The sequence below is a fragment of the Thamnophis sirtalis genome, unplaced genomic scaffold (assembly GCF_051295495.1).
Source record: "Thamnophis sirtalis isolate CommonGarterSnake01/CBP01778 unplaced genomic scaffold, rThaSir2_p1.2 scaffold_2, whole genome shotgun sequence".
In the NCBI taxonomy this organism is placed as follows: domain Eukaryota; kingdom Metazoa; phylum Chordata; class Lepidosauria; order Squamata; family Natricidae; genus Thamnophis; species Thamnophis sirtalis.
In genome coordinates this window covers 9655378-9678891 of record NW_028261382.1, presented here as the reverse complement: position 1 = coordinate 9678891, position 23514 = coordinate 9655378, and the positions used below count along the sequence as shown (strand labels likewise).

The following is a 23514-nucleotide window of genomic DNA, read 5'->3' as shown; positions in this document are numbered from 1 at the left end:
CAATTCTTCCTTGCAAGGAAGAACTGAATCCGGCACATGCTGTGTCACTTCTAATATAATATAATTATTTTCCTCTTTAGTTCCTATGCGGTATTCCTTAGGAAAAAGCCCAACGTTTTACCAGGGAGTAAATGCGATGGAATTCACCAAGGCTTAGATTTGCAGTGGATTGTGTTATAAATGATTAATGGCCTGTATTTAAAGTATCAGCATAGAGCCTGGCGGTTTTGGCAGCCGCGAGAGAAGAGAATTGAACAAAAGTAGATCAGAATAGCCGAATGGGTGGGTTTTATTACATGATCATTTGTAATCTTGTTCGGCCTTGAAAACAGTTTTCTTACTTGTTTCTGTAGGCAAGGGTTTGTTTTGACCTAAGCAAAAATCACAATCTTAGTCCCAAAAACCCTCTTTTATTTATACGGGTGTGAATTGTCATTCACAGCCCGCAAGGCTTCGCAAACAGTCGGTGAAGATTCCGACAGATGTCTGCTCGAGTTGCCACAGTCTTTCAGGGGAATGTTGATAAGCGCCCACCTTATTTCCCTTGAAATGCTGCCAGAGGCCTAATTGCCAAATTAATTTTGCCAGGCCAAACTTAGCACAGAGTCAAACAGAGCTTCTCAAAGCTTGAACCAACCAGAGGAACTAATTGCTTCCAGCAAAAGTTCACATCCCGTTCGCTCCTCTTTTATGTCTTACGGGAAGGACCAGTCATTTCCAAGCCTTACTCCCGAGTCGATTCCTGTTTTCTTAATTGCTCTTGCCTTCTGGCAACTCTACACATACGCACCCTGGGAACAGGCTCCCACTGTTCTTCTGCCTCGCTGACGTCAGACTCTGGAGGCAGCAAATAACTACCAGATGGCCCCAGCCCCCTCTCTGCCTCCCAACGCAGAGCCTTCGTCCGAGCCTTCCCCAGACTCCAGGACTGGCCCATGTTCCTCCCCAACCTCCTCACTGTCGGACTCTGTTGCCAGCTCCGCAGGCCGCCGGTGGACCACAACAGGGTTATTGTTGTTATTCTTTTACAGTGTATATTTGCAGAAGGTAATGCTAGCTTTTGTGATTTCCATTCTTTGCTTCAATTTCAAGTTATGTCCAGAGTGCCGTTAAGATCTTCAAGGCAGCGGAAGAATGCCGGTTGGACAGAGATGAAGAGAAGGCCTATGTACTTTACATGAAATATGCAACTGTGTATAATCTTATTAAAAAGAGGCCTGACTTCAGACAGCAGCAAGTATGTAATCAGTTACAAATGCCGTTATACATTTCGAGAGATCTTCAAGTATTGTGTCAAAGTTTTAAAAGAACCAGGATATCAAAACACGTGACACATCATTGCTTAAAAAGCCTTTGTAAATGTGCATCCACAGATACATAGGTATCGATACAGATATAGATCTATAGAGAGGGAGTCAAATCTATATATTTTGGTCCCATTTGTTCATAATTGTAGTGTTTGTCTTGCTCCATAAAACACTTTTATTTCGGAGCTCTTCATAGGTTAAGGTTAGAATGCAAGAATTCCCACAAATGCCTTGGTTTCATAGAAACATAGAAAACGGGTGGCAGAAAAAGACTCAGTGGTCCAGAAAATCTCCCCCTTTATTTGTTTACTTTTGTTTTCTTTTTAAGTCATTTATTCATCTCATTCTGTTATTTTTGTTGGATGATAGAAATATGTTTAACTCAAGCATGTTTCAACTTGGTTATTGATATATTTCAAACATATACATATATATAATCCCTAGTTGCTACATTACAGAGTGAGCTCCCGTTGCTTATCCCAGCTTCTGCCAACCTAGCAGTTCGAAAGCACTTAAAAAATGCAAGTAGAAAAATAGGGACCACCTTTGGTGGGAAGGCAACAATGTTCCACGCGCCTTTGGTGTTTAGCCATGCCAGCAACATGACGACGGAGACGTCTTCGGACAGCGCTGGCTCTTTGGCTTTGAAACGGAGATGAGCACCGCCCCCTAGAGTCGGGAACGACTAGCACATATGTGCGAGGGGAACCTTTACTTTTACGTACACACAAACGCACAGAAACGTACGTTAAAAGAGCAAAACCCTGGTTATTTGCAATGCAAGGGAGAGGACACACCTGATTGTATTGATAGTTTTGGTCACAGCAGGACCCCCTGTATATATTGGACTCGAGGGCCAGAGACGAAGTAGTGATTGATGCCTCTTCTAATTTCAGGACTACTTTCATTCACTCCTTGGACTGACCAATATCAAAAAGGCTATTGAAGAAGCCGAACAACTTTCAGAGAGTCTTAAGCTCAGGTAGGCCTTTAAAAGCATTAAGGGTTAATTAGTGTATTCTATAAGTTTAGTTCGTGTATTTATCTGTTAGTCACTGGGGGGGTATTTTTCCTACAGCCTTATGTTTCCGTTTATCAAGAAATTGGAGATTCTTCAGAACATTAGGGCCATGCCTGTGGGAGTGTCAGCTCTGTGTCACACACAGGAAAGCAGAGAGTGCCGAATGAGACCTCTGACTGTATAGAACAAAAGGTTTTAAATTCATGTGCCAGATTGCAAAGGAGTTTAGCAATCTTTTTGTGTTCCTCTAAAAATTGCTCTCTTTCGGGGGGGATCTTGGTGTTCTTTGAGACCGATAGTTTTATTGTAGCCTAGGTGCTCTCTGAGCTTGGTTGTTTACAATACAATACAATAGCAGAGTTGGAAGGGACCTTGGAGGTCTTCTAGTCCAACCCCCTGCCTAGGCAGGAAACCCTATATCGTTTCAGACAAATGGCTATCCAACATCATCTTAAAGACTTCCAGTGTTGGGGCATTCACAACTTCTGAAGGCAAGTTGTTTCCTTGCAGACATTTCATTACCCAACTAGGTAATATTATCAGTGGTAGAAAGGAGTGTGGTTTGAGATGTATGTACGTATGTATGTATGTCACAACCTGGTATGCCCAAATATGGGATGAGGCATACTGCTTCCTTTCTCTGTCTATTGGCTCATCACAAGAGACCATCCAGACAGAAAGCCATTATTTTTACTGTTGCCTTTGTTACATTTGTGTTTATTTATCAGCACAAATGCAACATATATATATATATATGTGTGTATACATACATACATACATACATACATACATACATACATACATACACACACACACACACATACACACACACATACTATTGGCTTGTCCTATCAAGTTGTGGGAATGTCCTTGACAAGGCTGTAAGGAATATTTTTTAAATGAGTTTGATACACTGTCCCTATTTTGAGCATTATGGTGGCGCAGTGGTTAGAGGGCAGTACTGCAGGCTACTTCTGCTGACTGACTGCAATTTGGTAGTTGGAATCTCACCAGGCTCAAGGTTAACTCAGCCTTCCATCCTTCCAAGGTCGGTAAAATGAGGACCCAGATTGTTGGGGGCAAGAGACTGACTCTCTAAACTGCTAAGAGAGGGCTGTAAAGAACTCTGAAGCAGTACATAAATGCTATTGCTATTATGATAAAAAAGATAACACACAAGGCCAACTGCCAACCCTTTTTAATTCCATTTCCATTCGAGCAGCTGCTGCTATTTATTTTACCTAGTCTTCACGTTTTTATTACTATCAAATCTATTTGCCTTCATGCAAACGTGTAATTTTAGAAAGGGAATCAATTCTAAACAGACTGCGTTTAAAAAGTCACACTTGCCGTGCTGCATAATGCTTGGGGGGGTGGGGAAATGTCTCCTTGAATTAGATATGAAGAAGCAGAAGTGCGAAAAAAACTGGAGGAGAAAGAAAGACAAGAGGAACAGCAGCAGAAAAAACAAGAATTAAAAGACGAGGCTAAAACCTCTTCAGAAATATCAACGGACCCCAACGGGAAAAATCAGCTGGTAATTCAGCCATTGTTTATCCCTCTTGTATATTTCTGCTCTACGCTATTTTTTAAAAAAACCCTCTTTGTAGAAAAGGAAGCTATTTTATTTAAAAAAACATGTCTAGTCGGATTGATTGCAACGACAAATATGACTTGCAAGGTTGAGAAGGAAGTCTGATATTTAGGTTAAATTTGGCATTCCTAAATTATGGAAGATGAACACCAAATGAGCATGTGCGCATGTACGCGCTCTGGAGCACCGAAAATCCAAAGACCAGCTGGCTGATGCGCATATGCTTGGTTTTTTGGGCCATTTTCAGGCTTTTTTGGCTGTTTTTCAGGCCATTTTTCAGCTATTTTGCAGGCCCGAAAAACGGCCTGAAAAAGGCCCCAAAACAGTCCAAAAAAGGCCCCAAAACAGCCTGAAAAATTGCCGTTTTCAGGCCATGAAGACCAGCTGGCCAGCGCGCATGAAGAGCAGCTGGCGACGGCACGCATGCCCACAGAGAGGGCTCTGCGTGCCACCTCTGGCATACATGCCATAGGTTTGCCATCACTGATGCAGACCCAGCTAATGGAGACTCTTATCAGGATGTATTCATAACAGTTAAGTCTGGGTGGAAAAACGCCACTTCGGGTGCCTTTTTTCTGACATACTAAACCTGTTTTTAATGCCGAAATAATGCAGGTCAACGGAGACAAGAAAAATGTGGCAGACAGGAAGGATTCTTCTGAAAAGGGTAAGCATCGTTTCTTCACCAATCCTTAAAAAGTAGGGACCACAAGTGAAAGATGTTCAAGAGACATATTTCGGAGAAACATCTTAGATCTCTGATTGCCCCTAAAAGTTGGTGGCTTCCCTTGAGGAAGGAAATACCCACCCCTTCCTGATTTAGACTGAGATCTCTTTCACAAGATCAACCTCAGAGAGCTATTTTGCTATAGCAGCAGTGATTTTGATTTCCATACAGCTATGGAAAACAGGAGAAACATGCATTCCGCCATGGGCTCTCAAAATGTCTGTTTAAGACGGGGTCGGCAACCTTAAACACTCAAAGAGCCACAAATGTCCTAACCGGAAGCCCCCCATTCAATTCTGGAGCCAACCGGAAGCCTCCTCCTAGCACTGCGTCCTTTTTTGTCTGCCCACCAGAAGTCTGAGTCTCCTCCTTTTTACTTTTGCCGACAGGGAGCCACACCAGAGGGATGACAAAGCCACATGCGGCTCCAGAGCCGCAGTTTGCTGACTCCTGGTTTAAGATATTTTTTCAGCCATTCGTAATGGCTTCCTTGGGTAGATGGTCAGGATCCCACTTCTTCTACTACCTGCGTGATGAGAAAAGATCATTTTCTTTCCTTTTTTTTTCAGTTTCCATGGCTGTAGAAAGCATGGTAATGCCAGTAGTGAAGGAATGGATGAAAGTAATGATTTAGCCTATTTTCGCAGTGGGCTTTTTTGAAACTTGGATGGTTTTCTTAATTTTTTCTAAAAGATCCACGTTCCTATTTTGCTTCCATTTTGGGAATCTCCCCCTGCATTCCCACACCTACCACCAAGTTTTGATGGTGTGCACACTGCTGACATTTGAAAATTCACGGTGGAAAACTTTTGAGATACAAAACAAATACTGTATAATTCTCAGAATTCCAGCTCCAGCTTCACATTCGTTTTAACAGTTTTTAATTATTTGTCCTTGCCAATCATGTAAACTTGTAGCCATTTTTAATAGTTATTTAGTTACAGACTTAGAGGATAATTGGAACTGCAGAAAATACGATTACTACCAATCTGTTCTGTTCTGTTCTATTCTGTCCAGTGTAAAACTAGTGACTGTTGCCCAAAGGAATGCTGAGTCATATTATGAATAAAACTATACCGTTTATTTCATGGAGGAAGTTCGTAACTCATTGTAAAAACTTAAATCTCGCAGTTTTCAAAATTCATTCTTAAAATCGCCTGCTACCTTTGATTAGTTTTGGTAAATGATTTTTTCCGTCTCTTAAAGGAACAATCACCGCCGAGAAGCTGTTTACAATGATGATGGACAGAAGCATCAAGGTTATGATCATGGATGCCCGGTGCTTAAAAGATTACCAGGAATCCTGCATTATAAATTCTGTTTGTGTTCCAGAAGAAGCTATCAGTCCTGGGTAGGTAACAAACTTTTCTGATGGCTCCTAAGGCTGCAGAATGCTAAATAGATTACCAGGGATCAAGCAGAGGGTAAAGGAAATGTAAACAGGGATCATTTATTTGCTTGACCAATTACCTCCAATAGACCGATCAGATCCCACAGATTAGGCTTCCTCCGAATTCCATCCGCCGGCCAATGTCAACTGGCGACTACCCGGAGGAGAGCCTTCTCTGTGGCTGCTCCGACCCTCTGGAACGAACTCCCCTTGGGGATTCGAACCCTCACCACCCTCCAGGCCTTCCGCAAAGCCCTTAAAACCTGGCTGTTCCGACAGGCCTGGGGCTAAAGAGTTTTTGCCCCCCTTCTCGAATGCTATGGTTGTTGTGTGTTTTTAAATTTTGTATTGTTATGTCTCGTCTTTTTATTCCCCTGTCTGTACCCCCTTCCCTGATTGAATTGTGAGCCGCCCTGAGTCCCCTTCGGGGAAAAGGACGGCATATAAATGAAATAAATCCAATCCAATCCAATCTTAAAGTTTTAAAGTACAAATAGTAGTTTTAAAAGTTTTTTTTTAAAGAACGCTTCATTAACCTATCGAACTTTTGGCAGTAATAAATGCATCTATTCAGAATGCCAAAGAAGCTCTTCAGTTGCATTCATATAGATCTGTGATGGCAAACCTATGGCACGAGTGCCAGGGGTGGCACGCAAAGCCCTCTCTGTGGGCATGCACACCATCGCCAGCACTGGAAAATAGCATGAAAACAGCCAAAAACGGCTAAAAACAGGCCATTTCTGGCCATTTTGGAGGCCGCTTTTAGGCTGTTTTTAATCTGGTTTTGGTGTGAAAATGGGCCAAAAATTGGCCTTAAAACAGCCTGAAAAATGGCCCCCAAAACGGCCAAAAACAGTCATGTGCACGCCGGCCAACTGGTCTTCGGGTTTCCAGTTTGGGCACTCGGTGTCGAAAAGGTTCGCCATCACTGAAACAGATAGTGGTACAGGTAATTCTCGACTTACAACCGAAATGGAGCCTTCTTAGTATGGTCATAACAGTCATAAAGCAGGTCACCTATGCAACCGACCATATTTCCTGACCTTTATTTGTGGCAGTTGTGAAAGAGAACCACTGCAGTCATTAAGCGAATCCCCCGGTCGTTAAGCAAACCCGTTCTTTCTTTATTCAGAACGTTAAGGATGTTCTTGACTTTCTGCATTCATGGCTCTTGTGTCCAATGCCTGGCCAACTCTACCTTCAACAATAATCATGTTTTCTTGTTTTCTAAATTTGTGGATGGCATCAGAGTCACAGCTAACAGGATTGAAGCTAAACTGCCCGACCCTTCGAAGGAGCCGTGGAAAGAGAGGGTCCATGTGGATTATGTTGTCTTGCTGGACTGGTTCAGTTCAGCGAAGGACCTACAATTAGGCACAACTTTGCGGAGCCTCAAGGACGCCCTTTTCAAGGTGGGCAAGTCCAGATTTACAATTGGATACTTAGCTTGATATATGAGGAACCCACTCATGATTCTATAGCTGAGGATAGAAATGTTGGAGAACAACTTGTCTCAGCTGGGAGGAGGGGTCAAGCAGGGAATTAGCCTGGACTTGTTACATAAACACAAGAGGCCAAGATTACACACACACACACACACACACACACACACACAGTGAGAGAGAGAGAGACAGAATGTTTTTGAAGCTTATCTGATCTTTCCTAGGCAAAAGCTGCTAGTCTGGGGAGATTCCTGTAAAATAGGCATACAACAATGAAGGTGTTCTGACCGAGGCTTCCTGAGAGCATGAAGCAAACTCCTTGTCCCGACAAACACCCTTTTTATTAATTGACTGTGAATTCTGCTCATTCACATCCAGCAAAGTCTTTCGAGGGAGGATTTATAGTCACAGACCTTATCTGGCTTGGAGAGCTGCCAGGCCGATATCTGCAAAACTTGGCAAGGAATCTCGAAGAGTCACGAACCAATTAAGCAAACTCATTGTCTCCTGCAAACTCCACTCCCCTTCCGCTCCTCTTTTATTTCCTCTGGGAGGGACCATTCATCGTCCACCTGTGGCCTTACTCCCAAGTCGACCCCTGTTCTTTAGCTGTTCCCTTCACCTGGCAACTCTGCCCATGTGCACACTGGGAACAGGCTCCAGCTGTTCGTCTGCCTCACTGATGTCTGACTCTGAAGGCAGCTGATAAACAAAAAAAAATATCATCATGGCACTTAGCTTCCCCCTATAACGTAGGCAAGCCTTTAAGTAGATTATATGAATGAATTAGAGAAGAACCCCTGTTTTGTTACTTTGATACCAGAAAAAGAATAATTAAAACCCAACAAAATAAAAATTATGCTGCTATCCCTTTATAAATTTACAGCAAGATTGTTGCAAGGCTGAACGGATATTTTAATGTTCTAAACAATGCATATTTATTCAAAGCGTTCCCTAAGGAATTTTGCATTTCCCATCACTTTCATATCAACAATTACTTGGAGCCGAGGTGGCGCAGTGGTTAAATGCAGCACTGCAGGCTACTTCAGCTGACTGCAGTTCTGCAGTTCGGCTGTTCAAATCTCACCGGCTCAGGGTTGACTCAGCCTCCCATCCTTCCGAGGTGGGTGAAATGAGGACCCAGACTGTGGGGGCAATATGCTGACTCTGTAAACCGCTTAGAGAGGGCTGAAAGCCCTATGAAGCGGTATATAAGTCTAACTGCTATTGCTAACTGCTACTTGTTGCAAGAAATTTAATGGGGAGAAAGTTTTTCCATCGTCATATCATTTCCAGCACCTGGGCATCCTCTGGCTTTTGGTCAAGTATTGATTTGCCTTTTGTTTTCAGTGGGAAAGTAAAGCTGTGCTGAGGAATGAACCTTTGGTCCTTGACGGAGGTTACGAGAACTGGCTGCTTTGCTATCCTCAGTATACAACCAACGCCAAAGTGACTCTCCCCCACCGTGGCCAAGATGAGAACATTTCTGTCTCTTGTAAGTAGACAAGGCTTTCTTTTAAACAAAAAAAAAAATCCGGGAGGTTTTGAATCAGTTCTGCAAGCCCGAGGACAATTACAGATGCTCCTCGACTGACAGGGAACGTACCCGTATTTTCACCCATATAACCCGCGGGTTATATGCGTTTTTTACATACACAGCACGCCCTCGCGGGGTATAAAAGTGGGCGGGGTATACGAGAAATATTTTACACAGATTAACTACCGGTAAAGGGAGAGCTTGGGACCACCACTTTCCTCGCGGCAGATCTCAGCAGTTTCCCTTCTCCCTTACTCGTTGCGGGTTATATAAGTGGGCGGGGTATACGGAAAACATTTTACACGATCTTGAAAACCTGCGGGTTATTCACGTGGGCGGGTTATATGGGTGAAAATACGGTAGTTCAACCACATTGGGTTTCGTTCTGTTGTGGGAATTCAGCTACCGAAGTTGGGAAGCTACGATTTAGGGTTCCGGAGTGTCGTGTGAACCTATTTGGCCTATGCCACGAACGATGGTTAAACTGAAATGTAGACGCCTTTTAAATATTGGCCAGGTTCATGCAGATAACACCTGTAGATAGCCCTGTATTATTGTGTATGTGTTTGTTGGTGTGTGTGTGTGTGTGTGTCAGGCCTGCAGCGGTTCCTTTAAGAATCTTTGGCCTGCCACACTCTCATTAGGGGTGGGGGAATTAGCAAGGGGTAGAATGTGTTGTTTAAAAATAAAATAAAAATCCTTTCTAGAAGCTCAAGGTCATCTTTTGTCTCCCAAACCTTTGCACCTGATCGGAAGCAGTTGGGCGTAGGTGCTAGCGTGGAAGAAGAAGATTGGACCATGTGATGGATTGTGGGTGTGGGGACAAGATCATGAACTTTTAACAAAACCAATAAACTCAAACTCAACTAACTGGGTGGGATTCTGATGTAACTTCCAGAATTGGGATTCCATAGCACGATGCCAACATGCCTGCCTTATTAAATTGGAACTTTAAGGATAGTTTTGCCTTTGACTCTGATTTAATTCTGCATGATATTTGGAACGCTGACAGCGTGTTTTTGACTCAAAGGGGCTATTCCCTTGCAATTTTGTCAGTAAGATTTCAAAAGTGGTTTGACTTCCGTGGAACAACTTGCCTCCAGAAGTTGCAAATGCTCCAACACTGGGAGTTTTTAAGAAGAGACTGGACAACCATTTGTCTGAAGTGGTGTAGGGTTTCCTGCCTAAGCAAGGGGTTGGACTAGAAGACCTCCAAGGTCCCTTTCAACTCTGTTATTCTATGTATTCACCTTCCTAGGGCTGAGAGAGAGAGAGTGACTAGCCCAAAGTCACCTAAGGCTTTGCGCCTAAAGCTCAGTGGTGGGTTTGAAATTTTTTTAGAACCTATTCTGTAGGTGTGGCCTGTTTTGTGGGAGTGGCTCAGTGGTCATGTGACCGGGCGGGCATGACTTGGTGGGCGTGTGACTGGGTGGGTGTGGCCAACTTGGAAAATATGGTGAAATTCACTTAACGATGCTCTTGCTTAGCAACCAAAATTTTGGGTTCAATTGTGGTCATAAATTCTCTTTCTCTCTCTCTCTCTCTCTCTCTCTCTCTCTTTCTTTCTTTCTTTCCTTTCTTCCTTCATTTTGTCTCTCTCCCCCTCTTTCTTTCTTTCTTTCTTTCTTTCTTTCTTTCTTTCGTCTCTCTCTCCCACTTTCTTTTTCTTTCTTTTTCTCTTTCTATCTCTCTCTGTTTTTTTTCTCTCCCTCTCCCTCCATTCCTTCCTTCCTTCCTTTCTTGTGTGTATCTCTCCCCATTCCTTCCTTCCTTCCTTCCTTCCTTCCTTCCTTCCTTCCTTCCTTTTGGAACGGGTTCCAAAAGGTACACTAAATTTCACGAACCGGTTCTGGTGTACCGGTGCGAACCGGGAGAAACCCATCCTTGCTAAAGCTGGACAAAAACTCACCTAGTTTCTGGCCCAGTGCCTTAACCAGTACGCTAAATTTGCCCTATATATAGCGTATAAGAATATATAGCACAGTGTTAGCAAACCTTTTAGAAACCGAGTGCCCAAACGGCGCACGGGCATGCCCAAACTGAAAGGTGTGTGTGCCCATGTGCAAACATGTGCATGTGCAAGCATGCATGCAGGCATGCGCAGCAAAGACCCAAAGAACAGCTGGCCGGTGGGAGGCAGGGCATTCCAACACCGGCAGCGCAGCAAGAGGTAAGATCGTTTTCTTTCGTGAGCTTCTGTTTTGTCGTTTGCAGGGAAACAGAAGGTCACCAAAGAAACGCCACGGAGATCTGACCTGGGGCGACGGCACGCGTGCCAGCAGAGAAAACTGTTATGCGCCACCTCTGGCACGCGTGCCGTAGCTTCTCCGTCACGGATATAGCACATGCCTGTTAATATTTAGCCTCTTCCATTTTGTATATTTGTTTCAGTGGACTTTACTTACCCATCGTTGGAAGAGCCAGCTCCCCCTCCCCCGCCTGTTGTCTATGTCAAACCCTCTGTGGTAGAAGCACCTGAAAAATCAGACATTGCAAATGAGCAGGAGAAGAAAACGGAGGTACTCCGATCGCTAATCCCTAGTGGAACAATTGCTGCTGCTCCGACTGGCATTCTCAGCCAGCCCATCTCGGCCATGAAGGCTATTCCTCAGGTGAGTGATCTCTTTTCTGCAAGCAATGACCCACCTGTTTAGACTCATAATAGCACGAATGCCTACCCTTCTCACTCCCATAGGCCAAAAGAGTATGACTTTCGTTTTGTTTTTAAAACTTGGTATAAATGTCCAGCACTGGACACCAAGAACGAGACATGTAAAAAGTGGTTTCTTTGTTGCTGTCCGCCAATAGACAAAATCTTGCCAGACTAAAGCACGCTCTGGACGAATATCTGATACATATGCGGGGAACTAGGCAGGATGGCATCTGCACCGCTTCCTGCCTATCAAGGATTCGAGGCTGATGATTGCCTTCACTGCTCCTTCCCATAACTCGGCACCAGGTTTCACCACAGTAAAGGAAGAAAGAACCCTGTGTTGCATTTTGGTTAAGAACAGTGGTGGGATTCAAATAGTTTAACAACCGGTTCTCTGCCCTAATGACCAGCTGAGTAGGCGTGGCTCGGTGGTCATGTGACTGGGTGGGCGTGGCCAACTCAACGTCACTCACGTCAATGGGCGCTTTGTCTTAGCTGTTACAATGTAATAAGGGTTAACCGGAGAGGAAGTTTCTGTAAGCAGGGCAATCAAGATGAGGCTAGAAACAACACCAGAATGTTTCCTTCCTGCCTTCCTTACAGAATTAGCCCTGTAAAGTATGTGTGTGTGGGGGGGGGTGAGATTTCTTCCAATAACCGGTTCTCCCAACTGCTTAGAAGGTTAACAACCGGTTCTCCCGATTAGGTGCAAGCCGGCTGAATCCCACCACTGATAAGAGGCATGGTAAAATAATGGTCATGCAGAGGTAGGCAATTCTGAGTATTTGTAGTAATGAAGGTAGAAAAGATGGAGGGGTGGTATCCAAATACCAATAGTCCTCAACTTACCATATTCACTTAATGATGGTTTGGAGTTATAACCGCACTGAAAAAAGGACTTATGGTCAGTTCTTATGACCGTTTCAGTATCCCCATAGTCGCGGGATCAAACTTTGGATACTTGTCAACTGGCATAGTGGCAGCATCCCGGAGTTCAGAGGGATTGTCATTTGCAACCTTCGGCGAACAAAGTCAACAGGGGCAGGCAGATTCACTTAACCACTGTAGCGATTTAGATAACGAAGATGGCCAAAAATTAGTCATAAAATGGGATGGGGCTCATTTAGCCACTGTCTTGCTTAGCAACGGAAATCTGCCATAGTCACAAGTTGAGGATTGCTTGTAGGTCTGCATGTATGCAGTTTGTACTTTTAACTCCTAATGCGCTTACCGTATTTTTCGGACTATAAGACGCAGCAGAGTATAAGACGTACCAAGGTTTTGAAGAGGCAAATTTTTTTTTTTAAAAAAAGGTTTGCACTCTGCAAATGTCATGAAAACGGGTCCATTTGTTTTTCAAACGGGGCATGAATAGCCCTTAGGAGACTTGTAGAGTGCTCCTGGGAGGTTTGGGGGGGGGCAAAAATGAGCAAAAAACAGCCCGATTTTTGCCAAGAAAAGGGCATGGATAGCCTTTAGGAAGCTTATAGAGTGCTCCTGGCGCCTGGGGGAGCAAAATTGAGCAAATGCCACCCATTTTTTGTTCATTTCTGTCCTCCCCAGCCCCCAGGAGCCCTCTGAAAGCCTCCATAAGGCTCTGCACAGCCATTTTGGTGAAGAGGCGGGGCTTGGGGGGCAAAAAAAATGCTGTATTCAGTGTATAAGACACACCCAGATTTTCAGCCTCTTTTTTGAGGGAAAAGGGTGCGTCTTAACATTCTGAAAAATACAGTATGTTGTACTTTGGGTTTTTTCCAACTCTGGCCAAATTCTATTTTTCAAAATCTATGAAGCCAAAGAGAGAGAAGCTAACAAGCAAACCGCTCCTTCCTTTCCTTTTTCTTTGGGTCCAGGTTGATCGTAGCAAAAAACCCTCGGCCAAAATGCCAGATGACCAAAAAGCAAAGGCCGAAGCCCAGCGATTGTCAAGCCGCTCAATTACAACGGGAAACTGGTTCCGGATCGTTCCTCAAAGCCATCGCTGGAGACGAGCCCAGCCTAACGGATGAAGAGAGGATCCCCGGGCCCGTGAGGAAGGCTACGGCGGTAGAAAAAAACGAAGGCGAAAAAGAAGAACCCGACGAGCAGAAAGAGGTCCAAAGGGCAGAAAAGAGACCCAGAGAGGACCAGGGAGACTGGGAAGGCCGAGAAAATCACCAGAGGTATAAAGAAGACCAAGAGAAGAAAGAGAAAGACCAGCCCACCAAGGGGGTCGATCGAAAACAAGATCTGGAAAGAGTCCCCAGAGATTCGGCCGAGGTGAAAATTAAAAGCGTCAACGGGCGCGAAAGCCCTGAAATGAGGAAAGCCGACCTTGACAAAAATACCACCGGCGAAAAGGAGAAAATTGTCTGGACCCCCGAAACACAGAGACGCAGATTTGCAGAGGAATCCCAAGGGCCTTTGAGGGGAGACTTTGGCTTGAACAAGGTGAGTGGCCCAGCCGGCACTTGAGAGTGGCAGAGAAGCGTGGCAGCCTCGTTTGTCCCAGCCCTGGCTTGGAACGGTGGAGGGAGGCTGTAGAAAGTTAAACCCCCACTAAAAGGTAAAGGTTCCCCTCATACATATGTGCTAGTCGTTCCCGACTCTAGGGGGCAGTGCTCATCTCCGTTTCAAAGCCGAGGAGCCAGCGCTGCCCCAAGACGTCTCCGTGGTCATGTGGCCGGCATGAATTAAAGGCCCTTCGGAACGCTGTTAGCTTCCCACCAAAGGCGGTTCCTATTTTTCTACTGCATTTTTACGTGCTTTCGAACTGCTAGGTTGGCAGAAGCTGGGACAAGTCACGAGAGCTCACTCCATTACGTGGCATTAGGGATTTGAGCCGCCGAACTGCCGACCTTTTGATTGACAAGCTCAGCGTCTTAGCCACTGAGCCACCGCATCCCTAAACGTCCCTTAACCCCACCATAAAACCCACTTACTCACCCTGACGACTGTAGTCGCACCAGCCACTTGATGGGCTCCATCTCAGTCGGGGGTCCCTCAGCCCATCCAGGCCTTGCAAAAGAGTGTTTCTGACGTTATCCAGATTATTGGCTGTAAAGGGTTGATTTCCGATTCTCATGGATCAGTGCTTTGTATAATTCTGAATACCCAGGTGCAGCCTTTAGTGCAGCATTTTAAAGACCAGGTGGTAGAATCAGAGCTACGTCTCCTTGGATTATTGTTATTAAAAGGCATTTCTTACATACACACAGTAAGTCTCCAAATAGATTTTTAAAATCAGTGGAGATAAGATCAGTGAGGCAGGTCAAGTTGGTCAGCAAATCCAGCTTCCTATTTCTTTGTATTCCCATTGATAAAGCAGATGTCTCACACAGATCATTTCTTACTGCAGATCAGAAAAAGCAAAGGAAAGCTCCCCACTTAGAGAACCATTCTTCTCCCAAACCAGGGGTTGGTAACCTTAAACACTCAAAGAGCCACAAAAGTCCTAACCGGAAGCCCCCCCCCCCCCCCGCGCTCAATTCTGCAGCCGACTGGATGCCCGATTTACCCACCATAGAGTCTCCTTCCAGCGCGGCGTCCTTTTTCCTCTACCTATCCTAATCGAAACCCCTACCAATTGTGGAGCCGACCGGTGACAGGGAGCCACAGCAGAGGGATGAAAGAGCCACATGCGGCTCCGGAGCCGTGGGTTGCCAACCCCTGTCCCAACAAACATTCCTTCCAACTGAATGGCTGAAACGTAGTTTGTATGCTGTGAGAGAGAATATTTAGTATGTCAAAGTTATACCAGAGAAGTGACACAGTATGTTATTTTCACAGGGTTTAATCTCATTTTTTTTGTCTGTGTTTTAGTCCCAACGAGAGCCGCTAACCAGAGCTCGGAGTGAGGAGATGGGCAGGATCATCCCAGGATTGCCTAATGGCTGGGCCAAGGTCAGTGCCATTTCTAAGTTCAAGTAGAACTTCTAAGTACCCAAGTAGGTTTGGTGATAAATCAAGGAAGGACCACCTCTCCAAATGAGCAGTTGTAGAAATCTGGTTCACCAACAAATGCACGCTCGACAAAAGCGCGCCAACAAAACGGCGGGGAGAAAAGCGCGAGTTTGAAATCGCACTGATTAATGAGCACAGAAGCGCGCCGACAAAAGAGCACCGACAGAAGCGTGCTCTAAACCTAAACCTAAACCTAACGCTAAACCTAAACGTAACCCTTACCCTTACCCTAACCCTTACCTTAACCGTAATGGTGCTTCTGTCGGCGCTCTTTTGTCGGCACGCTTCTGTGCTCATTTGTCGGCGCACTGTCGACGTCGCGGTTTTGTTGGTGCGCTGTTGTTGGGCGCACATTTGTCAGGTCACGATCTGGCTTAACTCCCCCCCCCCTTTTTTTTTTTGTGCTGTTATCTCCTGGACATGCCCTTTGAAGTTTCTGGATACAGTCACCGGGACTTTTCGGTACTACCATTCGCCCACCAATTCAGTCCACATGTACCCACCGGAAATGACTCCCTCGGTTACTCCACCCACGACTCCCCCGACTCATAAGCCAAAGCCTCCGTCTACCGATCTGCGGGACAAGGAACACTCCAAACTGAAGCGGTCGTACTCATCCCCAGACATCACTCAGGCTCTGCAAGAGGAAGAGAAGAAGATAATCCCTACTCCGACGGTGAATCGCGAGAATAAGTACGTTGCTCACCCATTTCCTCAAAGGGTTTTGCAGGGTACACCTTTATTCCGCAGTTGATGGGATTTAAAAAATAATAATAAAGGCTTTTTCCCTACCTGAACCTATCTGGAGTATGTAGGAATGAGTCTCCTGCGTGATTTTCTAAACTTTAAGACTTGTGGACTTCCAATTCCCAGAATCCCCCAGCCAGGTATGCTATGCTATGCTGGCTGGGGAATTCTGGCAGTTGAATTTCACAGGTCTTAAAGCAGTGGTGGGGATTCAAATAATTTAACAACCGGTTCTCTGCCCTAATGACCAGCTGGGTAGGCGGGGCTCAGTGTTCATGTGACTGGGTGGGCGTGGCCAACTCAACGTCACTCAGGTCGATGGGCGCTTCGCCTTAGCTGTTACAATAGAATGAGGGTTAACCGGAGAGGCGGTTTCTGTAAGCAGGGCAATAAAGGTTAGGCTAGAAACAACACCAGAATTTTTCTTTCCTGCCTTCCTTACAGGATTAGCCCTGTGAAGTGGGGAAAAAAACAAAAGGAGATTTCTTCCAACAACCGGTTCTCCCAACTGCTTAGAAAGTTAACAACCGGTTCTCCCGAATAGGTGCGAACCGGCTGAATCCCACCACTGTCTTAAAGGTGCCAAGATTTGATACCCCTGTTTTTAACGGAAACACTTGACTGAGAATAATCAGGCATTTTAAAAACCTTTATCCCTCATGATCCTAATTTCCTGATTTGATTTGATTTCATTTATGACTGATCACCTACCTACTTAGCACCACCTGACAAGGAAGAAGTCCGCTTTTACAGATTTTTAATGGGAAAAGGGGTCTGATTTTACGTTTTTTTCCCCTCCCTCTACAGGCCTGTGTGCTATCCAAAAACAGAAATTTCCAGGCTTTCAGCCATACAGATCCGCCATCTGAATCCTGTGTTTGGCGGGATGGGGCCGGCTCTGACTGGCCTTCGTAATTTGGGGAACACTTGCTACATGAATTCAGTGCTCCAGTGTTTGTGCAATACCCCTCACCTGGCGGATTATTTCAACAGGAACTACTATCACGAAGATATCAACCGGTAATTTTGGCTTCTCCTAAAACCCACCCCTCCCCCATTTGAATGTAAGCATGGTTGCAGTGAATTATTTCCTTAATGGCATGATTGCACATAAGTACCCTGTTTCCCCAAAAATAAGACACCCCCCCCGGGATAATAAGCCCAATGGGGCTTTTCAGTGCATGCGCTAAAATAAGCCCTCTTGTCGGGTTTTCGAAAGATGCCCTAATTGATTCATGAGCCTAGAGCCAAGTTTCAAAAGAAAAACCAGGCCTTCATTAGGATCACCATTTCGGCAATACCCTATTGCCGTCAGATCAAAACCTCATTTGAATTAGGGCTGGACTTTACCCCTGTTCCTTCCCTCCCCCTCAGTCTGTGTCATAAATCACATTCGCCAACGAGGTGCACGCCTCACAAGCCTGCTGTAGTAATCTGAGATGCGACTCTACCCGAAGGTGTGCATGGAATGAATACTCCTCCTTTCCTCACCATGGCAACTTTATGAGTTGACACCCTCTCCCGAAAATAAGCTCCCCCCGAAAATATTGCAACACAGCAGCAGCCGTGAAGTGACCACGCTTGCCGCTTCCTGCACCTCAAAAATAATAAGACTGCTCCAAAAATAAGGCCAAGTGCTTATTTCAAGGGGGGGTCAAAAGAAAATAAGACCCTGTCTTATTTTCGGAGAAAATACCTCCCAGCAGCCAGTAAGATCCCACAGATTGGGCCTCCTTCAGATGCCGTCAGCCAGACAGTGTCGGCTGGCGGGCCCCCAGAGGAGAGCCTTCTCTGTGGCTGCTCCGACTGTCTGGAACCAGCTACCCCCGGAGATCCGGACCATACCCACTCTCATGGTCTTCAGGAAAGCTGTAAAAACCTGGCTGTTCCGGGAGGCCTGGGGCTGTTGACCTCACTGTTGAGGTCAATGGTGGGTTTCAAAAATTGTTGGAATCTACTCTGTAGGTGTGGCTTCCTTTGTGGGAGTGGCTTGCCACCCATGTGACCAGATGGTAGTGACTTGCCGCCCATGTGACCGGATATGAAATTATGAATTAGTACTTAGGTCGATCCAAGTAGCTATTCAGAAACTCTGGCATTGAAGCATGCAAGTCTTAAAGCTGTCAAGTTACAAGAGCCTTGCCAGTGGTGGGTTTCAAAAAATTTTGGAACCTCTTCTGTAGGTGTGGCCTGCTTTCCGGGTCCACTGGTGGAACCTCTTCTAACCGGTTCGGTAGATTTGACGAACCGGTTCTACCAAATAGGTGCGAACTGGTAGGAACCCACCTCTGGTTGAGGTCCAGCCCCAATTAGAATGAATGTATGTGGTGTTGCGATTTTAAACCGTTTTCTTTTTCTCGTTATGTGTTCATTATGTGTCTTTTTTCTTTTTTCTCTTTTTTGTAAGCCGCCCGGAGTCCTTCGGGATTGGGCGGCATATAAATTTTATAAATAATAATAATAATAAACCTGGTAGTTCTCTTAAAACTTGTAGGTGACTCCTTGTAGATCCCTCTGCCCCTCTTTCCCCAATACTCATTTTTGGAAATGTCGATCGTTTACTTTTGCAGGTCTAACTTTTTGGGGCACAAAGGAGAAGTAGCTGAGGAGTTTGGCATCATAATGAAAGCTCTCTGGACCGGGCAATACAGATACATCAGCCCCAAAGATTTCAAAGTCACCATTGGGAAGATCAATGAACAGTTTGCTGGGTACAGCCAGCAAGATTCTCAAGAGTTACTCTTGTTCTTAATGGACGGCCTTCACGAAGACTTAAATAAAGTAGGTGTCAGCCTCTGCTTTGCTGCTGCTTCAGCTGCCATTGAAACGGGGAGGGGGGGGCATGGTATTTGGGAGGGGAATCATTATGTGCTGGAGGAGTGTTCTAGAAGCTGTCCTGACCACCTCTTTGCGCATGTGGAGAAAGGGAGTTTCCCACCAAGGCTAACTGTCAAGCATTCCACCCTGATGATGTTTTTTGAAGATATCTCCCACCTGACAGTTGGGTGAATTATTATTAGACTGGGGTGCCAAGGGGAGGGGATTGAACTATACATGATATCCATTGCTTTCGCGCCCATTTATCCAGACTCAGCTTTGCTTTGCTACTATTCGTTTGTAATTAGTAAAAGTACATTCTTAATTTCAAGAATGGAGTTGAGTGGTTTCTTTCCTGATTATTAAATGAAGCAGCACCTGACAGTAGATTTCCGTGGTAATTGGCACACTGGGTGCTATTCCAAAAGCACTGGAATTACATTTAAAACAGTTAAAAATTGACAAAATCACCATCAGTCAAATGCAAAAACCACACTGCTTGGATCTTCACAGATATTATGAAAACACGTTACGACGTCCTAGGCCCTTGGTTGGGGGCCGACTAGTAACCAATGCCAAATCCGGCGAAACAACTGGCCTCTGTGATACAATTGTATAATAATAATAATAATTGATGAATGCTATTGCCTCCTACCCAAAGCACACCTTGCAAGGCTTCAAGTGGCTATTGATAAGTTTCCATCTTCCAATGTTCTAGGCGGACAACCGAAAACGCTACAAAGAGGAAAATAATGATCAGCTGGATGACTTCAAGGCATCTGACCTTGCCTGGCAGAAGCACAAACAGCTGAACGAATCGATTATCGTGGCCCTCTTCCAAGGCCAGTTCAAATCCACAGTGCAGTGCCTGACGTGTCACAAGAAATCACGGACGTTTGAGGCTTTCATGTATTTATCATTGCCGCTGGCCTCTACTAGCAAGTGCAGCCTGCAGGTAGGTTTGAACCGTTGGAAGATTCTTAACCTTCCAGGTTATTCTTTTGCTAAGGCAGCAAGATGCTTCTCTCTAGCGTTGCTGTGTCTTTAAAGGAGGAACAAAACGGGGTCGAAGACCGTTTAATTAGTGTTGTCCCAAGGACGGAGGAGGGGGAAGTAAATGACCGTTCAGGAGACTGACAGTTTTATGCATGCAGTTTCTCTTCTTACCTACCGATGCTCCAGCAACCATTTAGTTCTGCCCTGCCACGTCAAAAATAGTTAAAGGCATGGAAGATGGAATTTTTGGTATTAAATATTATGGATGTTCAGCTAAAACAGGATATGAGGATTTGATGTTAATAGAGGATTTTACAAACAAGTAAATGAAATGTTAGCATGTGGTTATGGATTAAATCTTTGGCATAGTTAAGGATGAAAGATGTTTAAATAACTGTAGTCAACTAAAAGTGGAGGTATAATGATGTCAATATGGTAAACATTTGAGTCAAGATATTTGAACTAATATGAATTAATGGAAGAGATGCACCAAAACATGTTGTAACCAGCTGATATACTTTTTTATAATATATACTTGTTTTTTTGTTGTTGTTGTTGTTTCTTCTTTTTTTTCCCCCTGCCTTGTTTTTTGTTTTTTGTCTCTTTTGTGTTTTGATTTTTTCTTTTCCCACTGGGCATGTGTTGTTTATGTAACAAAATAAAAACATTTAATTTAAAAAAAAATAGTTAAAGGCAGGAAGTCCATCTCTCTTCCCACCACCGGGAAATCAATTCCCAAACAGGTTTTTAATGGCTGAGGTTATGTTTTTCTTAATAGTCCTTGTTTTACTCTATACCAGGGGTGTCAAACTTAATTTCATTTTGAGGACCACATCAGGGTTGTGTTTGACCTTGGAGACCTGGGGAAGGGGGGGGGGTGTAGCCAGGGTGGGCATGGTTATGATCAGAGGTAGGTTCCTACCAGTTCGCACCTATTCGGTAGAACCAGTTCGTCAAATCTACCGAACCGGTTAGAAGAGGTTCCACCAGTGGACCCGGAAAGCAGGCCACACCTACAGAAGAGGTTCCAAATTTTTTTGAAACCCACCACTGGCAAGGATCTTGTAACTTGACAGCTTTGAGACTTGCATGCTTCAATGCCAGAGTTTCTGAATAGCTACTTGGACCGACCTAAGTACTAATTCATAATTTCATATCCGGTCACATGGGTGGCAAGCCACTCCCATCCGGTCACATGGGTGGTAAGCCACTCCCACAAAGGAGGCCACACCCACAGAGTAGGTTCCAACAATTTTTGAAACCCACCACTGGTTATGATGGACGTGTCTGGGGTCGGCGTGGCCATGGTGGGGAGAATGCTGCTAGAGGCCGGGGAGGCCGAAAACAGATTGCAGGGGGGGGTGCACATTCCTCCTCCCCCCCCCCCCATGACCCATTTTGGTCAACAAAGGCACTGCAGGCTGGTCCTTTGATACTTGCAGGCCGGGTCCCTGGGCCAGATTTAAGTACCCTGCGGGCCAGATCCGGCCCACGGGCCTTGAGTTTGACACCCCTGCTCTATACAGTTATCCATCAGGTTTCTGAGATTTCATGGCATGTACTAATCAAGTAGATTATCCTAGTATTAAGGGCTGGGGCTTTAAGAATAAGAGAAAAACATTGCGGGTGCTATATTGTTTTGGCAAAAGTTTGTATAGCCCCTTGAACAATTGGTCTTAGTTTGAGTAGTAAAGAATTACATCCATGAGTGACATCGAATGGGACTGACTGAGAAATGAGCCAGTTTGCCATTTTCATCCCTGAAAAATTGTTTGCTGTGGAATTTTCACATTTATTTATTTATTTTATTTTATTTTATTTTATTAAATCGATTTATAGGCCGCCCAATCCCGGAGGACTCCGGGCGGCTTATATCGAAAGAAAGAATCATAATTAAAAAATGACAATTAAAAACATGTTAAAAACAACACACGTTACGATCGGGGCTGAACCTCAACAATGAGGTCAACAGCCCCAGGCCTGCTGGAATAGCCAGGTTTGAACAGCTTTTCTGAAGGCCATGAGAGTGGGCAAGGTCTGGATTTCTGGGGGTAGCTCGTTCCAAAGGGTCGTAGCAGCCACAGAGAAGGCTCTCCTCCTTATCTTAGAGTCAAGAAAGCAGTTATTTTTTAAAAAATCTCTCTTCGTGGAAGGTTAAGGCTTCTGTCTGATCCTTGGAACACGACCATCAAACGTATATTAAAGACACTAATGAAAGAGTTTTTACATTATTATTATTTTGTTCTGCTCTTTGAATTCACCTGGGGTGTTTTGTTTTGTTTTGTTTTTCCTCCAGGAATGCCTTAGATTATTTTCCAAAGAAGAAAAACTGACGGATAACAATCGGTTTTATTGTAGCCATTGCAAAACTCGAAGAGATTCCATGAAAAAAATAGAAATATGGAAGTTGCCACCTGTCCTTTTAGTACATTTGAAAAGGTATGACTGGGTATCCATCTCTATATCTGTTGTGTCTCCAAATATTATGGGTGTCCAGAGTCACCCTTGGTGAGACAGGTGGCTGTATAAATTTGATCAATGAACAAATAAAAATATTGATTACTTTTGGTAGACCCAGCATTGCCTGACACTTATTTCCTGTTGCTTATGGTTAGGTTTTCATATGATGGGCGGTGGAAACAGAAGCTTCAAACATCTGTTGATTTCCCTTTGGAGAACCTTGACCTCTCGCAATACGTCATTGGCCCCAAGAGTACTTTGAAGAGATACAACCTGTTTTCTGTGTCTGTAAGTAAAAGCCTTTTGAAGTAATGGTTGGTGATGGGGTGGCGTTTCGTTACCACACTAGGTAACATCGTCAGCAGGATTTTTTTGTCCTATCTGCCTTCATTTATAAATGCCCTTGACAAGAAAATCCTACTGATGATGTTACCTAGTGTGGTAACGAAACGTGCAGTAACTAAATTGTAACAAGCTTGGGAGAACAAACCACTGCCAAAATTCGTGTTAAATATATATGAACAACAAGGGAGTCTGTTTATTCACTAATCAGCCAATAGCATTCAAAAGGCTCTTTACCGAGTAAAGTCAAAGCTATGGTTTTCGCAGGAATGATGTAGGGCTATGAGAGTTGGATCATATGGAAGGCTGAGTGCCTACTACAAGTATTACTACAAGTATTTTCTATTATTTAAAATTTATCAATAATGTCTATTCCTAGACTCTTTTCCCACATGTAGTTTCCCTGAAACTCAGTGGTGCATTAACCATTAAGTGGACCAAGCACATGCTTAGGGCACCAGGCCCAAGTTGAGGACCCGGATTGTTGTTGGGGGCGATATGCTGATTCTGTAAACCGCTTAGAGGGGGCTGAAAGCCCT

At 44.6% G+C, this 23514-nt stretch overlaps 1 protein-coding gene across 1 annotated transcript in view; it reads left to right on the top strand.

Moving 5' to 3' along the window:
- Nucleotides 1-23514, top strand: part of USP8 (ubiquitin specific peptidase 8) — a 31778-nt gene that overhangs the window by 7319 nt on the left and 945 nt on the right. Inside the window, 18 exon segments of the mRNA XM_087704242.1 lie at nucleotides 1093-1237; nucleotides 2204-2289; nucleotides 3727-3865; nucleotides 4538-4589; nucleotides 5856-6000; nucleotides 7289-7451; nucleotides 8832-8976; nucleotides 11410-11630; nucleotides 13525-13582; nucleotides 13585-13656; nucleotides 13659-14101; nucleotides 15473-15553; nucleotides 16047-16306; nucleotides 17168-17380; nucleotides 18931-19141; nucleotides 19896-20132; nucleotides 22470-22612; nucleotides 22789-22921. Coding sequence (XP_087560368.1) covers nucleotides 1093-1237; nucleotides 2204-2289; nucleotides 3727-3865; nucleotides 4538-4589; nucleotides 5856-6000; nucleotides 7289-7451; nucleotides 8832-8976; nucleotides 11410-11630; nucleotides 13525-13582; nucleotides 13585-13656; nucleotides 13659-14101; nucleotides 15473-15553; nucleotides 16047-16306; nucleotides 17168-17380; nucleotides 18931-19141; nucleotides 19896-20132; nucleotides 22470-22612; nucleotides 22789-22921 — 2947 coding nt within the window.